At 33.0% G+C, this 26,756-nt stretch overlaps 2 protein-coding genes across 15 annotated transcripts in view; both read left to right on the top strand.

The window, feature by feature from the left end:
• The window catches only part of LOC121114586 (phospholipid-transporting ATPase VD), a 267,528-nt gene that overhangs the window by 8,432 nt on the left and 232,340 nt on the right, over positions 1-26,756 (top strand). For 4 of the 14 annotated variants that reach the window (XR_005863297.2, XR_005863294.2, XR_005863295.2 and 1 more), the window contains exons 2-12: positions 6,864-8,006; positions 14,338-14,542; positions 15,507-16,109; positions 16,189-17,086; positions 17,154-18,169; positions 18,230-18,353; positions 18,421-18,683; positions 18,776-18,963; positions 19,018-19,143; positions 19,326-19,523; positions 21,032-21,434. Coding sequence is in view for 8 of the 14 variants with exons in the window: in XM_071887132.1 (XP_071743233.1) it covers positions 6,874-8,006; positions 14,338-14,542; positions 15,507-16,109; positions 16,189-17,086; positions 17,154-18,169; positions 18,230-18,353; positions 18,421-18,683; positions 18,776-18,963; positions 19,018-19,143; positions 19,326-19,446 (4,677 nt within the window). In the remaining 6 variants the exon portion in view is untranslated. Of the gene's footprint in view, positions 1-6,299; positions 6,587-6,863; positions 8,007-14,337; positions 14,543-15,506; positions 16,110-16,188; positions 17,087-17,153; positions 18,170-18,229; positions 18,354-18,420; positions 18,684-18,775; positions 18,964-19,017; positions 19,144-19,325; positions 19,524-21,031; positions 21,435-26,756 lie in introns of those variants that run through there. The other 10 variants (XM_071887135.1, XM_040708591.2, XM_071887133.1 and 7 more) reach the window with 5 other exon arrangements.
• Positions 22,475-25,038, top strand: LOC121114361 (snake venom 5'-nucleotidase). The gene has a single exon (XM_040708310.2). It carries the CDS (start codon positions 22,735-22,737, stop codon positions 24,463-24,465), a length of 1,731 nt encoding a protein of 576 aa, XP_040564244.1. The 5' UTR covers positions 22,475-22,734; the 3' UTR covers positions 24,466-25,038.

The raw sequence follows: 26,756 nt of genomic DNA, 5'->3' as shown, positions 1-26,756 counted from the left end.
TTATTTTGTCCCAACACGAACTTGAATCGATGCAGAACACAAAAACTCGATTATTTTATTTAGTCAATTATTCTTAAATGTGGAAATATTCTTCAATAATGTATAGAAGACATTATTTTTTACATCTTACTAAGAGTTAATTCGAGTTCAATCAATCAACATTTATAAAAATAATAATGTGTTTGTTTGAGATAAAACTCCAAAACCTCATAAATTACCTCATATACATTGTCCTAACAATTGTTATTTGGTTATACCTATTACGGCGTTACTAGAAAATGCAGAGTTAGCTTTTATGCCGTGCTCCCTGGCGGTCACCTATACATTCAGTTGAGTTTCCTTCTTCCTTGGTTCAGCCATGAAATATTTACATTGTAAATTGTTTTTATGACAAGTTAATTTGATAGCGAATCCCTAGTTGTGCTCATTACGGAACAGCGTTCCGACTCACTCTGATCACTGCTAATAAGAGGCATGATTGAATATGTAGTACAAAAATCCATAGGTGAAAAAATAAATATAATGTAGATTTGTAAGCCAGATATGGGAGATAACGCTGTGTTAAATTGTTTTCTTTTTTTTCTTTCGAGAGATGATTACCACTGGGTTTAGTAGTAGTACTTGATAATAATACATTAGATCAAATAAAATTATTGTATATTTTTATATATTATGATGTATTAACATTGAAATTCACAGCTCTCACAATGTCTTAAGAGATTAAATGCATTGTAGATTTTTATTGTAGAACAAATATGCAAGAAAATGTGGGTTATAGCTTAAGGTATTAGAATTCATTCCACTTCCTTCCTTCAGTCTGTATGCACATATTATCGCAGTAAAAACTCATTGATTTATGGCTATGCTATTTTCTTAGCCTTGTCAAATAGTGGCTGAATATATGATATATATTAAACTATCCCGTTATATTTAAGGGATCTACTAAGATGTCCTCAATGATTTGGGGTTTCTTTGTTTTATCAAATATAACATAGACAAATTACAAGCTACTTGAAGTTATAGTTGTTGAAGAAATAGTAAGAAAAAGTTGTACCGTCCAGTTCAGTCTCGGTACGGTCCAGTTTAGTCTACATTTCACTTTAAAAAAACCTATAAAGTTTGGTCCTTGATAACCTAACTCTACTTTTTTTTTATCAGTTCTAGAACTGATTGTCTTAATACTGGACTGGACCGAATTAATAAAGACCGACACAATATTAAAGGAGAACATTATCTTTGATACAACAGGGAAACCGTGAATCATTCAAAAGTAATTTTTTTTACTTATAGCTAGTGTAGTGTTAGTCCATATTTATTCGGTCCAGACCAGTCTTAGGACTGTCAGTACCAGAATTGATTAAAAAAGAAGAAAATAAAGTTGAGTGACGTTATCAAGGACCGAATTTTATATTTTTAGGACTGATATGTATGAGTAAACTGTACCGGATCGAGATTGAATTGGACTGTAGTCTTCAGTTCTAATTAAGGACAGAACTTTACAAGTTTTAGGACTAAACTGGACCGAACCAAGACTCAACTGGATGGGACTACTCATAACATATTTGGGAAAGTACAAATGGCCAATTTTGATCGGGGGAAAAAATCCAAAATAAAGTGGTTGCATCAAACTCAGTTTTTTTGTTCCAAGCAGAAAAGGTTCTTGTCTCAGGGGGAGAAAGAAGAGTATTAACCCAAAAAATGTAACATGCATATGCTACATGTTTATTAGACTATAAATTGTTTTCTATTCAAAACGTCATGTAACATATTTATACCATGAATACTGTAAGAATATTTCTTCATAATTGCCTTGTGACATCATTCTGCTTCACTTCTGTTCATAGTACCTACTCCATGCTATATAAGAAGACAAGATCTACTTATGCGCGTGTAGGCGGTTATACAATTTATAGAGTATTAAAAGTTTTGCAATTCTATAATAAAGGAAATTTTTTTGCTCATCGTTTCCTTTATTGTATTTTGCAACCTTTTCTCAATAAAGTGAGAGGAAAAAAAGGCGCAAAATCTATTAAGCTCTGAAAAATTATTTATGTTATTACAAGTCAACAAAGTTTGACTTTTTCAAAAATAATAAATCCCATATTCAATTACAGTAGCACTTAAAATGTTGATTACGAATCTGTAATTCGTTTTTCGTATTAATTCTGGTTCTCAAGAATGAGCGATTGGAATTTGTTGAGTAGTTTTACCCTTATTATAGATTTAAACCATCTTTTAAGTAATAAAAAAAACCAATAATCTACATAAAAGTTAATTCACTCTGTTGAAATTTTAAGGCTGATTTCAAATATGTGCTAATACTGTATATACGATCATCCAATCTCGAGAAAATAATATTTAAATGTTTAAAAACCATCAGTTTTACCAAAGGTTTTTTTTTTCTTTGAAGAGAAATAACTCTTTAATTTATCCATTGTTTTTACGTCAAAGCAATTAATTAGGGAAACATGAATAATCAGGCTTTCATTTATAAAAGAGTATTTGGTTCTAAAAGGTTTTGTTCAGGAACAATATCGATTTGAATGTTTTTATTTTTAAGCAGAAATTTATCGAGGTTTAGTGTTGAAATTTTTAAAATTCCGTGATCGTGAATTATATTGTATAAAGAAGGAAATTAATGCATCTATATATAGATAAGTAAACTAGTTTTATATATTGTTTTATCTACTTCTAATTGATTCTTTCCTCAATAAAATTGAAAAGAAAATCAATTCTTTTAAACCTTCTATACCAAATACTCTCTTGTAAATGAAACACTAATTATTCATGCTTCATATAAGTTGCATTGATGTAAAAATAATTGAGGACTGTCACTTTTTTGTAATGAAAGACCCAGGGGGGTGTATCGTCGCCTGTTATAAATGCGGATTAAACAGTTGAGCTGCTTCCTAGATTACAATGCGGTAGTTTTCCGAAAAGGATCCAATGCAAACAAATTCACCTATACTATATATTTTTAACTCAATTGTTTTTTCAAGAAAAATAAGAACTGGAAGTAGGGTTTTTTTTCTCTTCCAATTATAGGTCTAAATGAAGGCAATTCTATTAAGATCCCACTCTAATTTTTTTTGCATACTTATTGGGTATAAATAGGTTGAAACTATAAGAAACAAATGGGGAAATCGAACATGAGGCGTCGCTAGGGCACCATTTTAAATATATATCACAATAATGCTTTCATTTTATTTTTTGTGCATTTACAATTTCACACATGATAAACACCCTGACCAAAAATAATCAAAATTGATTAAATATTGTGGCTGCTTAGGGCAATATTTCATATATATATTTGAGTCATTTATTATAGGCTTATTATTCAAATTTGTGGGGTGTGTAAAGTTAACCAAGAATTTTAACTATAGTTTAAAATCTTTGTTTGAAATAAGCGAATTTTGTGCCCCAATTTGTCCCTTTTCAAATGAAATCTATCAATGTCTCCTTCTTTTATTACGATGTTGAATTTTGGCTACTATAACTGCCATTTGAGACACATCTAAAGAGTTCACATAAATCATTTGTTGTTAGTAATTGAGGATCATTCGTCGAAGAACACAAATGTAATTCACACTTAATTTTGAGAAAAATCTTTATAGATTGTTTTTGTGTTGAGAGCCCACATATTATATATTATGTGATCATTATTATTATTTGATTGTAGTTTAGAGAATGTAAATAAGCCTCTCTTAGCTACTTCATCGTATCATGTTCCATTTATAAAAATTGGCTTTTCTGTTTGTTAAAGAAAGAAGAGTTTGTTGGTTTCTGGTATTAATTGATTCTCTCTCTCCCCACTTGATAATAGTGTTCTTATTTAATACATTGTTTAATGTGAAAGACAACATTTTTTTCGTCTTGACAACCCTAGCTGACATTAATTATTAAAGAGTATACCTACTTATATATCTATGTACTTTAGGGTGAGGCGAATACCCCAACGTTATCCAAACAAGCTACACCTTTTAGTTATGAGTTGTTATTATTTAAAAAAATATATACCAAGCATAAGTACATAGCATCTTGACATAATAAAAAAATTAAGAGGGAACGCAAAAATATATACAATTAATAAACATTATATATTTTAAAATTATCCCCTTCAATTTGTATTCCTTTGAAACATATAACATTGAAAAATAATTTTGGGATAATACTTTAGGCTATAATGATTTAAAAAAAAAATAAAAGCAAGGTTCTTTCAAAAAAATTAAATCTGAAAATGTTCAAAAAAGTTTTTTTTTTTTTAAATAAGTTTTTAACCCTTCTGTGAAAATTATCTAAAAAGCCCAAGAGTATAGGGTGGTTCAAAACGAGCGGTTTTTGGGGGTGGCTGAGCGGCGTGGGTTACCACATCTATCATGAGTGTACAAGGTGATGACTCAAAAATTAGAATCCTATTCGAGGCCGTCTAGCCTCAGTTCTAAAAGTCTGATAATCTTGTACTTGGTCCCATTCAAAAGAACTGACAAAAAGCTACAATTTGATCTTTGTTTTGTTTTTATGCGATCAAAAATGTACGAGCAACAATCCAAACGGCAGAGGGCTTGCGATCTCCTCTGTGCACAAGTCGATCTCCGACAAAAAGATATTCACAGTGGAAGATGTTCAGAGCAGGATCAATGATCACTTATTGGCTGAATCAAGAGCTCAGGTTGAGATAACCTTCAGGACCCAACATACATCTCAGTCCTTAGCATCGTGGTGAATAAAAAGTCTAGAAAATTGTTGAATCACCAACTTTTGCTTCAAAAGTTTGCCATAAAATATGTAGAAGTAATAGAGTTTTTAAAATTGTCTAATTTATGAGTCCTCACCCTGTATAGAGCATTTATTTCTAAAAATGATAATCTTCAAACCTCTACAAGTCTCCTTTTCAGAATGAAGAGTTTTTGGGTTTTTTAAGGGTGTCTTCCTTGTAGTAATGAGAATGGCATTATAAATTATATTTTGAAAGCACTCTAAATCTCATCACCTTCTTATTTTGAATAGCAGAGTTGTCGAGGCTTAAAGATTATAATATGTATAGATCTTAGAAATATCCTGCGTGTACACCCCATGGCAGATATGATCCTTAGCTAAAACAACGTTATCCATCAAAATTTCAGAAGTCGTTCGACACCCGGCTCACCCTAATCTACGCATATTGCGAAAAATACGTATTTGACAAATATCGTTTATATTTACGCAGGAAAAATTCCTTGCAACTTTGTTAGCAACACTAGTATAAAAACGTATAAGTGCATTTATAAAAGTCCAAAAATTCTGGTGGATTGTTATTGTACAGAAGCCTTACTAAGATATATGCTAAATTAGAAGTATTCATATATGTCACTCCTGACCGAAAGTCCTTTTATTGTGAATGTAATTGGTAGGATTATTCCAATCCTTAATATGGAACTTAAGATCGGTCCTGTCTTTGTTGTAGTTCCCTAAGATACGTCTCATATTTTAAAAAGCTCATTCCATTTCTTGTGACTAGATAATGGCATGCCCTAATATAGTGTTTCTCAACCGGGGCTCATCAGAGTACAAGGGCTTCCCTGTGCATCGTTTAGTGCTCTACAAGGTCATCTAGAAAAATTTGATTTTATAAAAAAAGTAATGAACGATTCCAAGAAAAATCCTAGACTCAAATATTTAGCTGGAATTCAATACTTTTGGGATTCATTGTCGTATTGTATTGGGTTACCTCCCTAAAATTGTAGTTACATATAAAACAAGAATTGTCTGATAGAAATGTAACTAAATAAATCTTTTTTCTTTGATAACATAATTAATAGATGAATATGACATGCATTAATCCTTAAGGCTGATTTGAGTTTATTTCATTAAATTCTAATTTATTTTATATTTGGGGAGCAGGAACTGTTTTTTCTTTTTAAAGGTGGTCTTTTTATATTAGAAGAAAATAGAAAATAATATATAAAAGTTCTCAAATGAAAATAAAACTTTATTAATCCAATAAGTATTTTTAAACCTCGGTGTTTTCATACACTCAGCAGCTATTATTGTTTGATTTGTGAAATGCGTGTGGCCCTGGATCCGTCTAAGTAGGAATTGTCTATGCTCGTTATCCAAGGTAATACTGTTTTGTAATTATTGTGGAGAGAACTCCATTTCCTTCCCCTTTTAATGTAATACATAATTAACAAGAGCACCACAACTCATTTAGCTTTAACTCCATTAGTTCTCACTCAAAAAATATATTCTAATGGAATTACGTCACTCTAATACTCACTTCTTACATTAAGTAATATAAAATTGCATTTTCATATTATTATAATGTTAATTTGTGTGATGCGAGGGAGTTGATGTATCCTCTTGTTGGATGTTGAGAGGATAGAACTACAATCATTGCTTTTGTTTAGTTTTGTAGACTTGTTCAAATTCAAATTGAGGAAGGCTTTCTTCGTTAGTTATTTGTTGAAATGAATCTTTTAATGATATATCTACTCAATGAAAGGATGCAGCAATCAAAAACTGATGTTAACAATGAAGTGGTTCGGCTCCTGTATAAATTATAAATACATACACATTGCACAATGTTTACTGCAAATGAGTTTCTCAGGTATATATGTGGTTTTCATGCCTTGTTTCAATTATATGTTTACTCTCTCAAGTCTTTTATTTGTATAAAAAGTAAGTCATTCATGTTTGTATTTATATTATTTGATTGATTTGTACTCATTAAGGAGAAGGTTTCCCTTGTGGGGGTTTTTCTGCGTGCTTTACTTTTTAGACAAGAAAGTGGCATGTGTTTTTTTTTGACGAATTGGAGAAATCTATTCTGAGCTTTCCTTTTGCAACTTTGCCGAATTAATTAATTTATCTATATGTATTTGCAGATGAGAAATAATGGAAGAAGCTCCCGAACGAATTCCTCCATCGTTGGGATTCACTTTAGATAATGAAGGCCTCCATGATACTGCTTCTCGCAAGGAGCCTAACAACGAAGACTGTTCCGTCAAAGATGGTGATGAGGAAGAGAGAGAAGGAGGGCAGACCGAAGAGGAGACGGAGAAAGAAAACTCTCTGTTAAGTTCTCCAATTACCTCAAATGTCCCCTATGATGAAAGTAACTTGGTATTTTTCTCCCCTGACGACGACGCTAATACTCTTTCTGCGCCTTGTTCTGCTCCTTACACTATAACAACTACAGCAACAGGAGCAGCAAGAAATGGTCATATTCGAAGTGCTAGTCACGGTGGATCCTCCATATACCATGCCACTCCTCGTCCTTCTGTATTAAAAAAACATGGGCATCGGCGAGTCTTTTCTCATGGACAAATCACTGTAGGATTCAATCAAAAGGAACTAGATGGCCAACCCATGAAGGGACATAAACGAACCAACTCCAAAACAGAATTCATTCTTCCTCCTGGTCATGATGATCGGGAACGAAAGCGAACATCTCTTACTCGTAGTGGATCTGCTAAGCATCACAAACGACAGGCCTCCCGTACAGACTCATTGGGCTTTTCATTCAAAGGACATTCTCGTCAAGCCTCTCGTACGGACTCTGTCTACACGATTCGAACCCCTGTCAATAACAATAATGGGGAAAGACTCTTTAGTTTTAATATTTTTGGGAAAAAGGGGAAACAGGGGGGAGGAGGTGGTCAAGATGAAGTCAACGAAGTCAAGCAACGTGTGGTTGTTCCAGATCATGTTATCCCTGTTGACGTTCCAGAGCATGAACATCCCAATCATAAATATACAAAAAACAAAATCCGTACAACCAAATACACGCTTCTCTGGTTCCTTCCCAAAAATCTATTTGAGCAATTTCATCGTTTCGCCAACCTCTACTTCCTCTTTATAGTGCTTTTAAACTGGGTACCTGCCATTAATGCTTTTGGGAAGGAGGTTTCCATGATCCCTGTCATTTTTGTCCTTGGGTTCACTGCCATCAAGGATTTATTCGAGGACCGGCGACGCTATCAAAGTGATAAGAGGATTAATAACTCAACATGCAGAGTCTATAAAAGGTAGGATATTTATTGATAATTTATTAATTAGTTTGAGTTGTTTATAAATGAATATGTACATTCTACAAAAACGTTTTATATATAACTTTTCGTCATGACTGTTTGAGTCAAAATACTCGAGGGATATTAATTAAAAGATAATTTGTCATTTAAAAATCACGCATGAATTAATCTTCCTGGCATGTGGTCTCTCCTATTGTTTTTATCAGAAGGCCAAAGTTTAAGAGATAGGAATGCTTTTTAATTGTTATTTTTCTAAACCTTTTGCGTCAATGTCTTCTCCTCCTAATGACTCAAATATTCGATAAGTGTAGAGTATACTTTATATAAAGGTATTCGTTTTGGAGTCAGTCAATTGATTCCAATGTTTTTTGAGTCAATGAACGAGTCGCAAAATTCGAAAGAATGTTGTGAATGATATTTATTAAATCTTGTATATACAAGGTTTTTTTAAAACCTCTTGATTATCTACTTTCCGCCATATCATTCCATTTTAAAAGCACCCTCAACCTTGAAAAAGGCAATACAAATTGTCATTTATTATTAATTAATTTAGTAATATGTAATATTTACATGAAGTCTCTCATGTACATACCTGCTTCAGCGGACATAGTAAATATAAATTAAAAATTCATGGAAATATGTTTGAATTTTTCATGATGAGTAGAAGAGTCTCATACGTAATACTATTACAAACACACACACACTCCAAATTAGGGAATTGGGGAGTATGAGTACAGGTTGCTTTCCTCAAGATTTGACAATTGAAGTATTTGTTACCTTTCTTCTCACTTTTTACATACTTTCTAGCGGTATATTTCGTCTACAGAAGATTAAATTATTTGTAGTAAAACAATCAACAATTCTCCGAGGTGAACGTAGGCGAAAAAATACAGCATTTTTTCAGTATATGTACAAAAAATATATTTAACTCCTTCTTGGGAGCCTTTTCAATCGTCACTAATTTAACCTAATGTCAACTATATTTTAGATCCATCATAAGGCCCTAACAAACTCTCTTGATTTATTATTAGACTTTTATATAAATATATGATTCTTTACTTAGATACAATACCCCTTTTGCAAAATATATATGCAATATATATTTTGCAACCAAAAAATCTGATGAACAATTTGAAATGAAGGATTACCAGTACATTGGATGGGATTAATGCAATAATTGAGCATTCCATGGATGCTCAATTTATTAATAATGTCATTTTTTATCAATTTTAATACAAATTACTTAAATATAAAAGTATTCCAAATGCCCATAGTTATATTACTCATAAACACATAATAATCACACAATTTTAATAGATCGAAATGATAGTATCAATCTAAGGTCCGTCATTATAATGACCACTTTTGTAATTGAATAATGCATTTTAAGACGAAGAAATAAGAATTTGTACAATTTGCTCACACAAGTCACAAATCGTAGAGACACAAGATAGACTTCTCATCGAGACACATTTTGTCATGCATATATGTATCTTGAAGTTTATAGCACTTTTTTTTTAATTCATAATAATATATACAATATACGAGTATATTAAAAGGCGCCATATTATAATGCTCCCGCCACACCGAAGGGTTTAAAAAATTAAGAAGAAATCACATTGACCATCGTCAATGTGATTTCCCACTCCCTCCTTGAAAAGAGCAACGCCGGGTATCCCTTTGCTAGGATATAAGAAGGATAATAGAAATCTAAGGTTTTTCCATCATGTAATCGGGCTTGTTAGATTTTCAATTTAATGTACCATACCGGCTGCTGCTGCTGGGCAAGACAGACACATTTGACGTCATAGAGTATTGCAGCTGTACTCTAACGCAGTCAGTCAAGGAAGGTGATATATAGCTACTCTTTGCAAAAGTTATGCCCCTTGACGTCACTATTGAAAATAGGGTGGAAGATTTAACATTTGTAGGAAAGGCGTTATGGTATAGCCATATATTTCTAATAGTAATTACAGGGTTGTTTAGGTAAACCCGGACTACCTTTAACTGCGTCCTGATCAATAAAGGTTTGAAATTTTATTTACAAACTCTAATAATACAAAAGAAAATGTTCATTGTATGTGTTTGCCATTTTCGCTCAATACGAGACCTAAAGGATTTGCAGGCATTGACCACGTCTGTGAACCAGATTTTGTAACTTCCTCTAAAAGAAGTAATCCTCGGAGATTCATATAGGGGGAGTTAGAGGGTCAAGTGCCAAAATGACACCTTCTCTTCTTTAAAAAAGTTTTGGGTCTTGCTGGTTCCCATATAACTTCAAACTGTGAGCAATTTTATTCCGTGGGCAGTCTGGGTGGCCTTCATTTTGCCTGTAAGGATATGTCTTTTGCAAAGAAGGTCCTTCGGTTGGTGTTTATGGCCCTGGAGATTATTACGCGACTTACTTGGCGCTTTTTGGTTAGAGCGTTAATCGGAGTCCCAAGAGAGGACCTCAATGAAACGGTTTGAGACCTACAAGGAATATGGGAGTGCATTTTTCATCACTCGAGGACTTGTGGGCTTTTCTCTCATATACGCCCTCCTCCTTCCAACGGTTGTCGAGTTCGTAGACTGTGTTCTTTGGAAATTTGAGCATCTACTTGATGTAAGCTGGGTTATGTCCCTCACAAGTAAATTCGATGATGGTGCTCCTCTGGGGGGTCTCCTAAATCGTAAATACTTGTTTTGAATTAAAAGTTGACCCAACCAACTTAAATCTAAGGCTCAACCTCTCACTTTAAAATTTAAATAACCGAGTTGAATGCTTTGCTTATTGTTCAAGATGTAGTCCGGATTTATCAGAACGACTCTGTATATTACGGTGTGGATCATTTTTTGGGGCTAAGCCTTATCCCAAATAATGGAAGCTAGCACTGCCCTGCTTCATTTTATTTGATTTTCGATCAATATATCAACGAGCCAAATATATGCAGTTTGATAATTAATAATCTCTATTCTATCGAATGTTGCTAATCATTATTGTAAGACAATATTATATATTTAGATATTATGTAAAGCTAAACTAACATTTATATATCACTTTCTAACGCCTATTGTATTTCACAACCTTATCTCTGATAAGAAACAGAAAAAAACTGTTGATAGTGGTTAGCCAATTCTTCGCAACTATGGAACTATTATGTAATAATTATTGGGAATTGTTCACAGTAGCTTAACAAGAGCTCATTCGAATCCAAATTCTAGACACATGGAATAGCTTAGCTTATTTTTCTTCATTTCCTCTCTTGGAGGAATGGAGTAAAAAAGGACGTTGACTCTTTTTTTCCTTTTTTTAAACCATTTACTCCTTTAATATTCCCCTCATGTGGGAATAAAAAGTCTGAATGATTATTACAGGTCTCAAGAATTCCATGAGTGAGTTAAGGCCTTTATATTTGTATATATAAAGTATTTTAATAACTTAAAACCCTTGTGAACCCTATCAGTAGAATCAACCATTTTTGAAAATTTAATTTCCTTTCCTTCCGGAATTCTATTGATAAATACCTAAAATAGATGGATGTAAATTGTACTGTACCATATTTGATTCCAAGTGGGTTTGGGAGAAAGGATGGATTTTTTTTTTTTTTAAACTTTATTATTTGAAATTTAATTTAATGGCTATGGATTTATAAATTTAATATTTGAACTGGGTTTTTTTTTGTAAACAGCTGGGGATTTTGATTTTTCTTTCTAAAAAACCTTTATTTTTTGAGAATATGTAGATATCGATTTCTGAAATTTTTTTCCAAAAACTTTAATTTTTTGAAAAACACTGTAGATTTTAATTTTTTTTGAGAAAAGAAATGGATTTTTCAAAAAAAAAATCAAATTTTTTAAAATCCAAAATGGAATCCTTCGGACGCCCCTGTCATTGAATCTAAAAAAAGATGTGTGCTGGTAAGGGGGTACTTTCGTTAAAGAAATATTTTACAAGTGGAACATGAATCAAAAAAAAGTTGAAACCCAATACATTAGGGCTCCGAAAGGTTATCAAGTTCATTAAAAAATGTATTTTTTATGTTATACCTAAATATTCGGGCACAATTAGCTACACCCTCTCCCCTCAAAAATTACAGCTAAGAGTGGCTCTACAGTTATGAAAAGGTTAGGAATAACTGGTTCAGAGACTAAACACTTGCATAAAATCACAGACATTGGCCACACCAGTTATCAGTATAACAAAAACCTACAAATTAAAACTTTTATATCACAATGCAAGATTTACAATTCGCAAAATGATCTAGAGAAAAATTATAGGATATCTCAAAATCTTGGCAGATAAATTATATAATTCTCTAGATAATAGTATCTTTTGTATTGTATGTATCAGGATAGATATGACATTGTTTGAGATTCAACCCTGGTTTCACTGCCAAAATTGGGAAAATATCAAGTATCATATCCTTATAAGTAATACATGTTTATCCTAAACCAAAATTTTATTTAAACTTCAAATCTGAAATCAAAATTACAAAATATGCAATGGTTTTTTCGATATAGTCATTTATGTAAAGGTATGTCTGATCTAACGGAGCATTTTCAAGTTCTACAAAGGAATACATTAGTCAAATTCCTCTGGTTTTTAGAGGCTGTAGTTATTCTGTGATAAATTGGACCTTGATTTAGTCAATATCAAGTAGCTCCTGTTCATATGATTGCACAATATCACGCGTTCCGAAATATGGATATTTTGCTCAAAATACAGTTTCTGTTGCTTCGTTAAAAAAAAATCCAGAAGTATTAAGTAGTTTGACTCAAATTGGGTATCATTTTCATAAAGTAGTATATACTGGGCATAATCGATTAACTTTTCACGAATATTGTTCTTTCTATATTTTGGTTGAGGCTTCGTGTAATGCAAAATTTTGCATAAAATTTTAAATTCGTAAATCGGGGGGGATCGGCGGAAATATTAGTCGGTAGGAAAAAAATAAAAACACCAGCCTAAAATCAACATTCCCAATTCCTATTTCAGGTACAGACGATCAAATTTTCAAGTATCTAGCTCCAAACGTTTTTGTGTACCATGCATTTTAATGGCCGCCGGTATTTTTTTCACAGGTCCATAAAATTAGGGAGTAGGTCTCGTATTATTATTTTTTTTTAATGTTCCTGTAAAAAAAAGAAAAAGAAGTATAAATTAGGTAGCAATTTATAACTTATTAAATTTCCAATAAATTGATATGTAAATCAATCCTGTAGTCCTTTCTTATCAGTAGATATGGCTACCTATAGCCAGGAATTGATCTAAAATGGTGATTTTTTTATTCCGTTTGTCAATATTTTTTAAACTGACATTGCACAAAAGTTATGAAAGAAACAACTGAACAAATAGTTTTATTTTAAAGTCCTGGCCACTATCTATCATTTTAACATGAATAATGGTATTTTAAATGTACATTGTAGATTCTCTAGGTCTACAATTTTTTTTTTTTTTTTTTTTTTGAGAAACTTGATCACAAATTCAAATTTCTTGGCTAAACAACACAAAATACAGGATTGAAACTTTAAAAAACCATAAGCTACATACATTTGTGACCTAGAAAAAACTTATTTAACAATTCTCAATGTTTTTTTTCTACCCTAAATATTTTTTTCACACTTTTGGCAGTGAAACGGGGGTCAAATCTTCAACCATGTCATATACATACCTATATATATGTTATTGGGAAGGAATAAAGTTATATATAGAATGGCCAAAGTGACTATGCTTACATTTTTATGTGATTACTTTATTATTTTATAATTAATCAATAAAAGTAGGTGTTCTTTTTTTTTTTCTCCTCGTAAAATCGGTATTGGCTCAAAAAAAAATCATCAATTTTCATACTTAATAATATATATATATATCCTTCCAGTATGTACTTTTGCAATATTCCCCCCCCCCCCTTATTATTAAAGAAGAATACATGATTATGTTAAAATGTCCTCACCACATGCAAATTCATGTACAACATTGTTAAAAAAAACCTTCTGAGTTCGTTATATATAATATAATGATGTAAGTTTAAAAAGGATTAAAAATCATTTGCTTGGATGTATATAAAATTGCCGGAGTGAAAAATAAAGAACCGACTTTAATTTAACAATTTATCTATTTTATTTTACAACGACTCTTACTTCAAGGGAAGGATTTTGATGCATTTTATTTTATTTTTTCATTATTATAATAAATGAGTATATGATTACGCATTTTAAGGAAGTATACAAGTTATAAAAATGTATGCCAATGTTCTTATATTTAGTCACTTTAAAAGCTAAGCATGCTCTTATCATGTAAGAAGTGTATGGTTTTTTAATACAAATTTTCATTCTACCTATATAGTTCAATGGGTCGATACAAAAAGACTTACTGGAAGGATGTCAAAGTGGGGGACATTGTTCATTTGTCATGCAATGAACAGATCCCAGCAGATATTCTCCTTCTCCGCTCCTCTGATGAGTATGGCCTCTGCTATATTGATACTCAGAATCTGGATGGGGAAACTAATCTTAAGCAAAGAGAGGTTCCTCGTGGATTCAAGGAACAAGTGAGTTATTTAATACTTATGTAGATACTGGGGACGAATAGGGATATCAGAATGTCGGTAAAATATCGATATTGTAAATGATACGAGATGGGACGTCAATAGATATACGAGGGTGCTATGAAAAGTGTCCGACCTCAACGTGGAGATGGTGGCATTACACGTAAATAAAAGCGAGTCATATCTATATAGCATCTGTTGAGAGTTACTCACCAAAGTTTCAGCCATTTTGTAACAGTCGTTTGATGTGAGTGTTACAGATGGGGTAGGTTACAGAGATGGGAGTATCGCTGGGCAAGGAGACTATGTTTTTTAAAAAATCTGATTTTTTTTAAAACATAGTTATTTACATCTTCTTTTTAAACTATTGAAAGTTACTATATACTCAACCTTTGATCAATAAAATAGTATACAACTTTTCCTATTTTCACATTAAAATACTCCTAATTTCTTTTTAATATCCACTGGAGTATGTTTTCCCGGCGTTGCCCGGTACATAAAGAAATTGAAAATAATTCTGAACTCTTCTGCTTCATATAAAACAAAAAATCAAAACCGTAAAATTCTAACAATCATTTTCACTCCATGTTGTTTTGTATCTTTGCAAACTTTTTTTAAAGGAGATTGATTATAAGGTTACGGGCATAAAAAATATTTAAGTTAAACGGTCAGAATTTTACGGTCTTTATTTTTTTATGTTATATGAAGTAGTCGTTTGTTAGTGAAAAAATTGATTTTAAGGAAATATTATTACAGTGCCACCATTGACATAAAGGCAATAAACATGCAAAATTTCAGCAAAATCCATTCATTTAGTTTGGGTGTTATTCCCGGACACTCACATTCATTCGCATTTAATATATTTTAATATCGATAGAATAATTGTCGATATTTTCACTAACCTCCCTAGTATGTACCTTAATGTTAATAGTGTTGTTCTCGATTTAATTTTTCCTTTGTCTCTCAGAGACTTTCTTTTCAGCCTCAAGAGTTCAGGAGTACAATTGAATGTGATATGCCCACGACTAAAATCTATCGTTTTCATGGATCCATACTCCATCCCTGGGGTGAGAGAATCCCTGTGGGAAAGGATAATCTTTTACTTCGAGAGTGCATACTTAAAAACACAGACTATGTCGAGGGGATCGTGGTGTATGCTGGACATGAGTCGAAAGTGATGCTCAACAATGGTGGTCCCCGATATAAACGGAGTGAATTGGAGCGTAAAATGAATTTAGAAGTTATTTGGTGTGTTTTCATTCTCTTAGTGCTGTGTTTCATCGGAGCTGTTGGCTCAGGGATTTGGCTGGATTATTTTAATGATAACTATGCCCCCTTTTTAAATGTTCTCTCACAAGGGGACTCCAATCCTCCTTTTGAGGGATTTCTTACATTTTGGACTTTTGTGATTATACTTCAAGTCATAATACCCATGTCACTCTACGTTACGATTGAAATGGCTAAACTTTTACAGGTTTATCTAATTCACAAGGATGAAAAAATGTACGATAAACTATGTGGAAAGCGGGTGGAATGTAGAGCATTAAACATTCCTGAGGAGTTGGGAATGGTAAGATGAGTACACATACATAAATTGATAAAAAACATAAACATATCTATAATGTAAATTGATTATGTCTTGCTTCCAGGTTCAATACATTTTCTGTGATAAAACTGGAACCTTGACGGACAACAAAATGATATTTAAAAATTGTACCATCAGAGGTGTAGACTTTTCTCATAACTCCTCTATGGACAAAAATGGTACATCAGGACGTGCTGTGATCCCTGTGAATCCTCTTCTTCATCAAAGGCTTGTTTCACCTTCGCCACCAGAACCAGACTTACTCATAAATCAATCCCCAAATGTATCGCCGAAAGAATGTCACCAAAATCACATCGAAGACTTTTTTACCCTGCTTTCAGTTTGTAACACGGTGATTGTAGCCAAATATCCTCATAGAGATGCCATGAATGTCTCAGGACTCATTGTGCATTCCAATTCCATGGTCTCTGTGGATAATCATTCTATGCTTAGTTGCATTGATGAAAACGCCGATGAAAAGTCAAATGCGGGCTTATCGACAAGAAGTCCTTCACCACCCCTTAGTTTTATTTCTACGAGCTCCACTGAACCGTTAAAGCCCAATTCTTCCTCCATGGCCATTCCTATGACCAAATTAGGTTCTACTCCAGTGTCTACTCGACCTCCTGTTACTAAAAGTCGTTTGCTACATCTTCTTCCCATGTCACCAAAACCCCTGTCTCCTATAGCATCCTCACCGGAAACAAGTCCTTTGTCTTCCCCTGTTTCCAGTAGGCGACCGAAGCATCTACAACTCCCCAGTTTATTTGCTAAATTGAAATCCAGGAGCAACTCCTCGCTCTCTAAATTACAAATTGTTTCCACTTCGCCGACACCCACGGAGATTCGCCCCATTTATGAGGCCGAATCTCCAGACGAATTAGCCTTAGTGGATGCTGCATTTGCTTACAACTGTAAATTACTCAAAAGAACCTCTAATTGTGCCATGATTTCCCTTCCAAGTATGTTGTATTTAATTAATCAAATGTATCCGATTAATAAACATAATGTTTTTCCCCCCTTTAATAGATGAAGGACTAGTCGAATTTGAAGTACTTCATGTTTTACCTTTTGATTCAAATCGGAAAAGAATGTCCGTTGTTTTGCGACACCCCATTACTTTGCAAAAAATCCTTTACTGCAAAGGGGCTGACGCTTCCATGTTACCTCGAGTCATTGTAGATAATGAAGAAGAAAAGGCTGTGCTCTTAAAGACGCAAACTCAATTGGATAACTATGCTAAAATTGGACTTCGAGTTCTTGTTATGGCTAAAAAAATTCTAACGGAGACTGAGTATGATGCATGGGTTAAAGAACATCTTAATGCCGAAAACTCAATGGTCAAAAGGGAAAAACTTTTAGCAGAATCTTACAATAGGATTGAAAATAGCTTTCAGCTCATTGGAGCCACTGGGATTGAGGATCGACTCCAAGACGGAGTTCCTGAAACCATTGCCAAGTTACGTCAGGCTGGAATTGTTGTATGGGTGCTCACAGGTGATAAGCAGGAGACTGCAATCAACATTGCTTACTCCTGTCAATTATTTCCTTCCAATGTGGAAATATTAACTGTGAATGCTCGGTCCAAAGATGCTACGGAAACAACAATTAAATACCATCTAGATGCCATTATGAATGGTGATACTAAAGCAGATAGATCCCTAGTGATTGATGGAAAAACTCTCGTCTATATATTAGATAAGAGAACAAATCTTCAAAAGCCATTCCTGGAATTAACTTCATACTGTGCTAGTGTGCTCTGTTGTAGAGCAACCCCTTTACAAAAAGCATTTATCGTGAGAATAGTCAAGGAGCAACTTCATATGAAAACTCTTGCAATTGGAGATGGAGCCAATGATGTATCAATGATTCAAACTGCAGATATTGGTGTAGGGATTTCTGGTCAAGAAGGAATGCAAGCCGTGATGGCGTCGGACTTTGCTATCTCTAGATTTAAGTATTTAGAGAGACTTCTTCTTGTTCATGGTCATTGGAATTATGATAGACTCTCGAGAATGATTCATTATTTCTTTTATAAAAATGCGGTAGGTGGAGGGAAATGGACAATTCCTTTCTAATCCTTATAACACTCCTTCTTCTTTCAGACATTTGTGTTTGTATGCTTTTGGTATCAATTATTTTGTGGATTCTCGGGTCAGGTCATGATTGATGCCATGTATCTCATGTTATATAATCTTATTTTTACTTCACTTCCACCTTTAGCAATCGGTAAGACACTCTGAGAATCTGTATGTCCATTGATTTATTTTAATTTTATTTTCACTGCTTTATTTAGGAGTATACGATCAGGATGCCCCAGATTATATTTTACAAAATATGCCTAGGCTTTATGAAAGAGGGCGTTTGGGTCAGATATATAAGCCATATTCTTTTTGGATCTCCATGGCCGATGCATTATATCAATCCATTGTCATATTTTTTACTGCATACGGCTGCTATAATGATACGGATATAGGTTTATGGGAGTTTGGAACAATTATTTGTACGAGTTGTTTATTTGTCATGACTTTTCATCTTGCCGTCGAAACTAATTCTTGGGTAATGTTTAGCTAATCAATGTACTAACGTTCATGTATAAACCGCCTAAGCGAGTATTATTAAACTAATCATATATATTTTTGTAATTTTAGACAATCATTCATTGGATATCATTGATCGTTTCCATTTTTTCATATTTCGTTTTTGCCTTACTCTATTCGGGAGTATGTGTGAACTGTTTTGGGCTTCAAGTACCTTATTGGGTGATGCAGCATGCTATGGGAACAATTCAGTTCTGGTTTATTTTAATTTATACATCCGTTGTAGCTGTTTTCCCTAGGTATTGAAAAACTAAATATCCATAATTGTATTTTACACATTTCTCTATCCGTAGGACGTGTATCAAAGCCCTCATTAACACATGCCGTCCCAATTCAGTCACTGAAGTTTTACTCTCAAGACAATCGAACGAAGAGAACAAAGAGGAGGACTCTCTCTTTTCAGCCTCATCCGTTTTAAGGTAGGCTAAGGCAATAATTTTTCTTATTCACGTAGGCATTGATGACAGTTGTACATAATATGTAATATATATTATGTGTCTACTTGTTATTGGGCCAGGAGTTAATTAAAAAGGGATAATATTTCATTTTTCAAATACATCTATCTTATCTACCTATCTATATGTATGTGGCCATTTCGCAGGATCATGGATGATGATCAGGACATACGATTAACCTCTTACCGAGAATTATACAAGAATCGAGTGGCTCCTCTAATTTGTCCGGCTCATGATAATCCAGCCTATTTAGACTCTCAAGAATAATGAACTCTTTTCCCATTGATTAAAAGTACAATTTTGAAACCTGAATAGTTTTAATTTTTCCCTTTTTTGTAACTTGTGTGAGTTATTTTAAATTCTCTTTACCTAATTTTTTTCTTATATTATGTTTGGCTTTCAAATTTAAAATCAAAAATGATTGAATAACAAGTCATAATTTACATAGACTTTCTTAACAAAGGCAATGGTCCTTTTCCAATAATTACCGACAGATGGGCTATTGAAATTGGAAATATATACCTATATTCATACTTAATAATATGTAGATAAAGATCAAGCCTGTCACGATAACACATTTTTCTGTGCGATTAATTACCTTAGAAATTATTGCAATAAGCGATAATAATCCCGTTTTGACACCATTTTCAAATTATATAATGCCCTTTCAAAGATCAATAAACTTTTTTTTTTAAGGAACACTGGAACTGGACATCTAAAAGGCATTTAAAATATCCATAATTTATTAACAAAACATCCAAAAACAATAAATAAAATTATTTTAACCAAAAATGCTCTTGTATAAAAACCAAACACAACCAAAAAATATCAGTAAAACATTAAATAAAAAGGATGTAAACCAGATTGCACTTCAACAAATAATAAGTATTAGGCTCAGACATACAGGCAAGACTGTCAATCATGACATTTATACAAAAAAAAGTGCAAACTAACAATAAAATACATGACTGAAAGTCGATGCCTCAACAGGTAAATTTGCAAATCTGTAGCTTCCTTAGTTTTGTAGATTCCGAGCCCGAAAATTACCAACCAACACTAGATTAAATTTTTTTGATATCCAGTTACATTGAAGCGTGTGGATGTAATTTATGGCAGCCGGCAAAAAGTTATCATTCATTTTCATTTATCGTACAATTAATTTATTTATTGCATATCGTGACAGGCCTAATAAAGATTTTCAATTATGTATCCCTCCTGTCTCTAATGATTATATAATTTTTTCGTGTGTGGATATTTTCTTGATTTTGGGGAGGAGGGGAGATGAGTCTTAAAAAATCCTCTCCTCTTTCCCTACTCAAACTAATTCGGTTTTTGTTTTATTTCTCCACTGATTTTATTGAGCATTACTTAAAGATAATATACTAACGTGGAGTAGGGGCTTGCAAAAAGATTGTAACTTCCTTAAATTATGCGCTTATGAGTGACAATGGCATTTAATAGTTAAAGAAAAAATATTGCTTATTAATTTGCTTCTTTTTTTAATGTCAAATGATGTTTTTTTTTTTTTTTTTTACAAGAATCCCCTAAATAATGCACAAGTTTGCCTCACAGTCATTGATTGAATTCCCCTTACACTCTGCACTTCCCTTAGTGATCATTGATGATGCCTGAACATATGTATATACTTTTTATACATAAATACCTATAATAATAATAATAATATTTTTTTAAGTAGGAGTTGTGTGCTGTTTTTATCTAATCAAAAAGGGTAAAGGACATTTGATACTAGAATAAAATCATATGTAGATCATAACCCACGACTAATATATATTTTTTTAAATATACAAAAAAAGATATCTAATTTTTTTTCTTATTTTTGTTTGTTTTTTAGATCGAACTTTCTTAGAGGTCAATGTGGATCATCGACTGAAATGACAGAGGTCCTCTCCTGATACAACTATTACCACCATCTTTATCATCTCCCCGTTTTGCAACTATTTCCAACAAGAATACATACTTTTTTTAACGTGCTTTTATTTTTGTGCTTTTTGAAGAGAAAGACATGGGCTATTATATTTCTATCATCCATATTTCTAACATCACTGTCTTATACAATTCAATTATAGAATGTTACTATTTTTTTGTTATTGAGTCCGTGTTTTTGGATCACTTCATGTTTAGGAAATTTGACTGCGACATTATAATACATATTTACAATCTGAATATATTTTATACTTCTACTTATGAAAGAAACAATAAAAAAAAATATTAGCCAACACAGAGGCATTAATCAATATTATGTAGGCAGATATATATTATTTATTTAATTATGTATGTCTCTGTAATTTTGTGACTTTGGGATAGATTCTAATTTATTAATGAAGTAGCAACTCCTCCTCTCCTCTTGTCTCTTCCTTATGAGTTATGATATCATTCGCTATAAAAATACCTAGTTCTTTCTGTAGTGGTGTGCATATGGAGATAATTTAGAGTTTGAATTAAGTCTTAAATAGCTGGGAAGGGCCTTTTTTCATGAGTTATTCATTTTTAAGAGGAAATCTATGGCACACAATTCTTTAGTCCCCTTTTTCTGTTTGAATTAAGTCAACTAGAGCACTTTGGTAAGAAGTACTGAGTAACCATTTCTTACCACCAACATTCACCTGACTATTAAGATTAATTATTAATAATAATTATGAGTTACCGAGAAGGACCTACCTAAGTAAGAAACTGAAACTCCCGCTCTCTTCTTTTCTATAACACCAGCTGTTGGACAAAAACTAGAGCTGCACTATCCCACTTTATTAAATCCGTGTTATCTAACCACTATTTATGTAAGGAATGTGTGTAATCTAGTTGTATAAATCCAACTATGTTCAATCATGGAATTCTGGATATTATTCATTTCATTGTTCAATATACATAGGTAGCTGGAGACAGGGAGACTTTTGCTATTAGCGTTTAAAAAGGAATGAGACTCACATTTCGACTCCATACATGATTAACGGATATAATGTTATGAATTATTTTGAAATTTCGTTACTACAGTATATTTGAATTATTATAAGTCATTATTTATTGTATTGGACTGAATAACCACGAAGTAATGTAATAGTAAAATCGGAAGTGCCTCTGAGTTGAATGATGAGCAGAAAATCTAAGGCTGAATTTTAGATGCTCATAAATCTTAGTGTAGATCAAATTAAGCGCTAAAATTATAAATTAAGCTAATAAGATATACTAGTATTCATTATTATTTATTATATAAGTCCACCTTCAATGTTACATTGTCAACGTCCATGGGTAGGAAGGGGCTACAATGATTCACATACCCCCACATATGTTGATTCTGTACATACATACAAATAGCATCTGTAGCGAAAAAAGGAGAAAAGGAAGAGCTGATAGAGATAGTGATAGCTACTTTCGATATCTCCTCTTTGACTCCTACTAGTAAGTGCAGTGTATGTTTTACTGATATTTTATTATCAAGCAAAGGAAGAGAACCCCAAAAGTAAAATAATAAATATCTTCGTTTCCTATTCCGATGTGTTCATTCTCATTGATCACTTCAAACGAAAAAAGCACCTCATAATGAATACATTAAATGTATTATTGACAGGGAGCAATAATTTATTGATCCTTTCCTGTCTGTTTGGACTCTGCTCATCCCTATCTGTGAGTCGTTCTTCATCGGAGAATGAAACCTCCAACGTCTCCTTTGATATTCTTCATGTCAATGACATCCACGCTCATTTTGATCAACTCAATGCCATCAATTCCCGTTGTCGTACAGAGAGTGAGAAATGCTATGGTGGCTTCCCGCGCTTATTCGAATCTGTCAAATCCCTCAGAGACTCTCTTAATAAATCTCTTTTACTCAATGCTGGAGACTACTATGAAGGAACCATGTGGTATACTATCTTTAAGTACGAACCCGTTATCGAATTCTCCAATCTCCTTAATTACACCGCTGCAAGTATAGGAAACCATGAGTTTGATGATGGACTCGAGGGTCTCAAACCCTTTATCGAAGGAGCAAATTTCCCTATTTTGGCATGTAATATACGCTACAAAGGATTGGAAAGCCTTCAATTTAAAAAATCTATTGTGGACATTAGTCTGGGTGTCAAAATTGGCATCATTGGCTATGTTACAACGGAAACGGCATATTCCACAAATAGTTCTATTCCAAAATTACTTGAATTTTTGGATGAAGTACCGGCTATTCGTGAAGAAGCAAAGAAACTAATTAAGGAAGGGGTGAAAATCATCATTGCCCTTGGGCATTCAGGCTATGAAAAAGATTTGGAGATTGCTAAAAAAGTTGAGGAAGTGGACTTGGTCGTCGGTGGGCATTCTCATTCCTTCTTATACCCTAAGGGTGAAACCCCGCCACTCAATGATCATATAGTTGGAGATTACCCTACATACGTATCTCAGAGTTCTGGAAAAGTTGTTCCTGTGGTTCAAGCCTATTGCTACTCAAAGTATTTGGGACAGTTAAAAGTCAATTTTGATGGTAACGGTGAATTACTCAAACCCGTCAAGGGTAGTGGAATTAGCAAGGCAGTAGTTCAACTTCTTGACGGAAAAGAGGATCCCTACATTGAGAACGTCATGAAACCTTACAAAGACAAATTGGCTCAATACTACAAGACCATTGGCTCCACAAATGTGGTTCTTGCTCGTGGGAGAATGAAAGAGAGCAATCTTGGGGATCTAGTTGCAGACTCTATGGTGCATGCCTTGAAAAAGCCAGATGCCATCGCATTTATCAATGACGATGGAATTAGATCCATTATTGATAAGGGCTCAATTACTGGAGAGGACGTACTCTCTGTAGCTCCGTTTGGAAATACTTTGGATCTAATCACAATTAATGGGAGTTCCATTAGAACGGTACTAGAGAATGTTGCCTCCAAGTGGGGTAATGGTACTTATGCAACGTTTTTAGAGATTTCTTCCGGGCTTAAACTAGTGTATAGTATCAAGGACGACAATGTGGGCCAAAGGATCGTGAGTGCCAAGCATAAGTGCTCTGCAACAAATTGGTGTGACCTAGTTGACAAGAATGACTATCAAATCGTTCTTCCAAACTTTCTTTCAGAGGGAGGACTCGAAAGTCCTAATTTTGCCGACTTAATGAAGTCGAAAGTGAAGGGGAATATCACGGACTATGCTGCACTTCAAGCATATATCAATGCAACTTCCCCAATCAATCAAGGCATTGAGGGAAGAATAACTTTCCTTGAAAACTCGGCTTCTTCACTTGCATTCGCTCTACCTTTGATTTTGAGCACTTTGTTTAGCCATTTCCTATAATTAATTAATCAAATATTTATATTTATATTGATTTTTTTATGATAATTAATCATTGTTTTTAGAAATATGTACAGAGATATCAAAAAAGTCCTTTAACGGTCATCATCATTACTATTAATATTTAAATGGCTGGTCTAAACAAATCAAATTCCTAGAATTATAGCATAACAGCATGACAAAAAAAAAAGAAGCTATTGAGCGCACTTGAAGAAACTAATTTATCTATATTTCGAATTGATCTTCATTTTCTGTTAATGTAAACATAATACTTTCGTCAAATGGTCGTTAATTAATTTCACGTATTTTGACTCTTAATACATTTGATATTTTAGAACAGCTGTTAAAAATTGTATATAAATAAAGAGTTCCATTTAATATATTTCAAGCCTATATTTTACGCACTTTACATGATTAGAAAATGATATTTCTTTATATATTTGCTCTAATAAAATAAATCACAATTTGATTCTATATGTATAATGCTCGTATTTAAGTATATTTAACGTACGCATCGAGTATCTGAGTGATGATTTAAATAATATGTCTACTGTCAATAAATTAATGATACACAAATTTTGCATCTTTATTATTTTTCTATAAAATTTGATTTAAAAAAACTCCTTCTATTTGAGACTTGTATTTTGTCCAATGCTAATTTCGTCAGACTGGAATACTTTTAACTACTTTTAATTACGTTACGAAATTTTTGTCTTGTCTTGTGCAGGAGGGGATCAAAGGCTAATATAGCATACTTATAATTATCTACTCGGGGTTTTATATAATAACTTTCTCCTAGGACAGAGGATTAGCCACCCTGTGCCCTAAAGCGATAACAAAAGTTATCAAAGCTTGATTAGATTCCTTGCATTGAGATAAAATACATAGTTATCAAAGTGGTGTGAATTTTGGGCAAATTAAAAAACGAAAAATAATATAGTAACCTCCCATTTTGAAGAATGTTTGTGAGGAGATAATCTTAGCTGGGACATTCCACGTCAATAAATATTAGGGTTCTGTGACACACCTGGGCCGTTCTAGGCCCGCTCATAGTGGCTCAATTTTAACACAAAATACGTCAAAAGATGCACAAGAACACAAACTTAAACTTATATTTAATCATAATCTTATTTTAATCAAAAATAAAAGTTTGGGGCTCTGGCGCAGCCTTCAAAATAGCACCCCTGCCAACCAACAAACCTGATTTTGTTTTAATTTTCATAAAACATGTATCAATATATGTTTTCAAACATATCCAAAATTCAGAGTGGGATCTTAATGGGATCACTTCCAACAAGAGGATTATTTAGAGTATATAGAGCCGCTTTTATAGCATATTGGTATGATTGTTCTATATTTAAACTCGTATTATATATAATATACATCTTTTGTGTTGGTTAATAAAATAAAATTGGATTCTTATTTAAGTATAATATGATTGGATTCATAACAAAAGAAATTACGTACTCAAAGTACTTTAAATCCCCACATAGTTTTATTGCGTTTTAAATCATTGAAACATCAAAATGCAGTATTGACTTATTGTACTTTAATTGATGTGTGCATTTCAAAGAAAACTATTAAGTCAGACACATTCTAAAATTGATATAACCTGCTGATAAAGTGGTATCTGCAAATAAAAAGGTATTTCGTAAGTATTGTGCAGATCCTATAAAATCACACACAAAAAAAAAAAGAATTAGAGAACAGATCTTTGGGATGTTTCAAAGCCCCTTTTAGTGTAGTTTTCTTCGTTATTAAAGGCAGGGGATAGACTTTGCACTGGATGCAGGAAAACACTCAATAAAACAGATTCACCAACAGAAATAGATATCAGTGGTTCTCCAATAGCAATAGAAATTGATAAAATATTTACTGAGGATAAAATTTCGGAGAAAAATATTGAAATGGATACTTTAAATCAGTCATTTACTCTTTTAGGGGAAAGTCCATTTGACAAACGAAAAGCTGGTAAATCAAAAATCTTTGCATTATAAAAGGGAAAAAAAGTACAGGAATCCGTAAAAAGAAAACTGGGCTTAGGCATTGGTTCTCCTGACGAAATTAGATCAAATATTCCATTATGGGAGGAATACTGCATGCCTGAAGTGATTAAAGGCCTAATAGAAAACTATGAAGTTTCAAAAAATAAACAAAAAATTCAGATTTTGACAATTTTCGCCAAGACTATGTGCATCAGATTAATGATGCAGAATTTCAATTGCTCACAACGAATGGCAGTTCAGGCAAAGGAATTACTCAAAGAAAGAGGCATGTTGTCATCTCCTAATCCA

The sequence above is a fragment of the Lepeophtheirus salmonis genome, chromosome 3 (genome assembly GCF_016086655.4).
Source record: "Lepeophtheirus salmonis chromosome 3, UVic_Lsal_1.4, whole genome shotgun sequence".
Classification (NCBI taxonomy): Eukaryota; Metazoa; Arthropoda; class Copepoda; order Siphonostomatoida; family Caligidae; genus Lepeophtheirus; species Lepeophtheirus salmonis.
The sequence above is the reverse complement of the archived record's forward strand: the minus strand, read 5'-3'. Positions and strand labels throughout refer to the sequence as shown.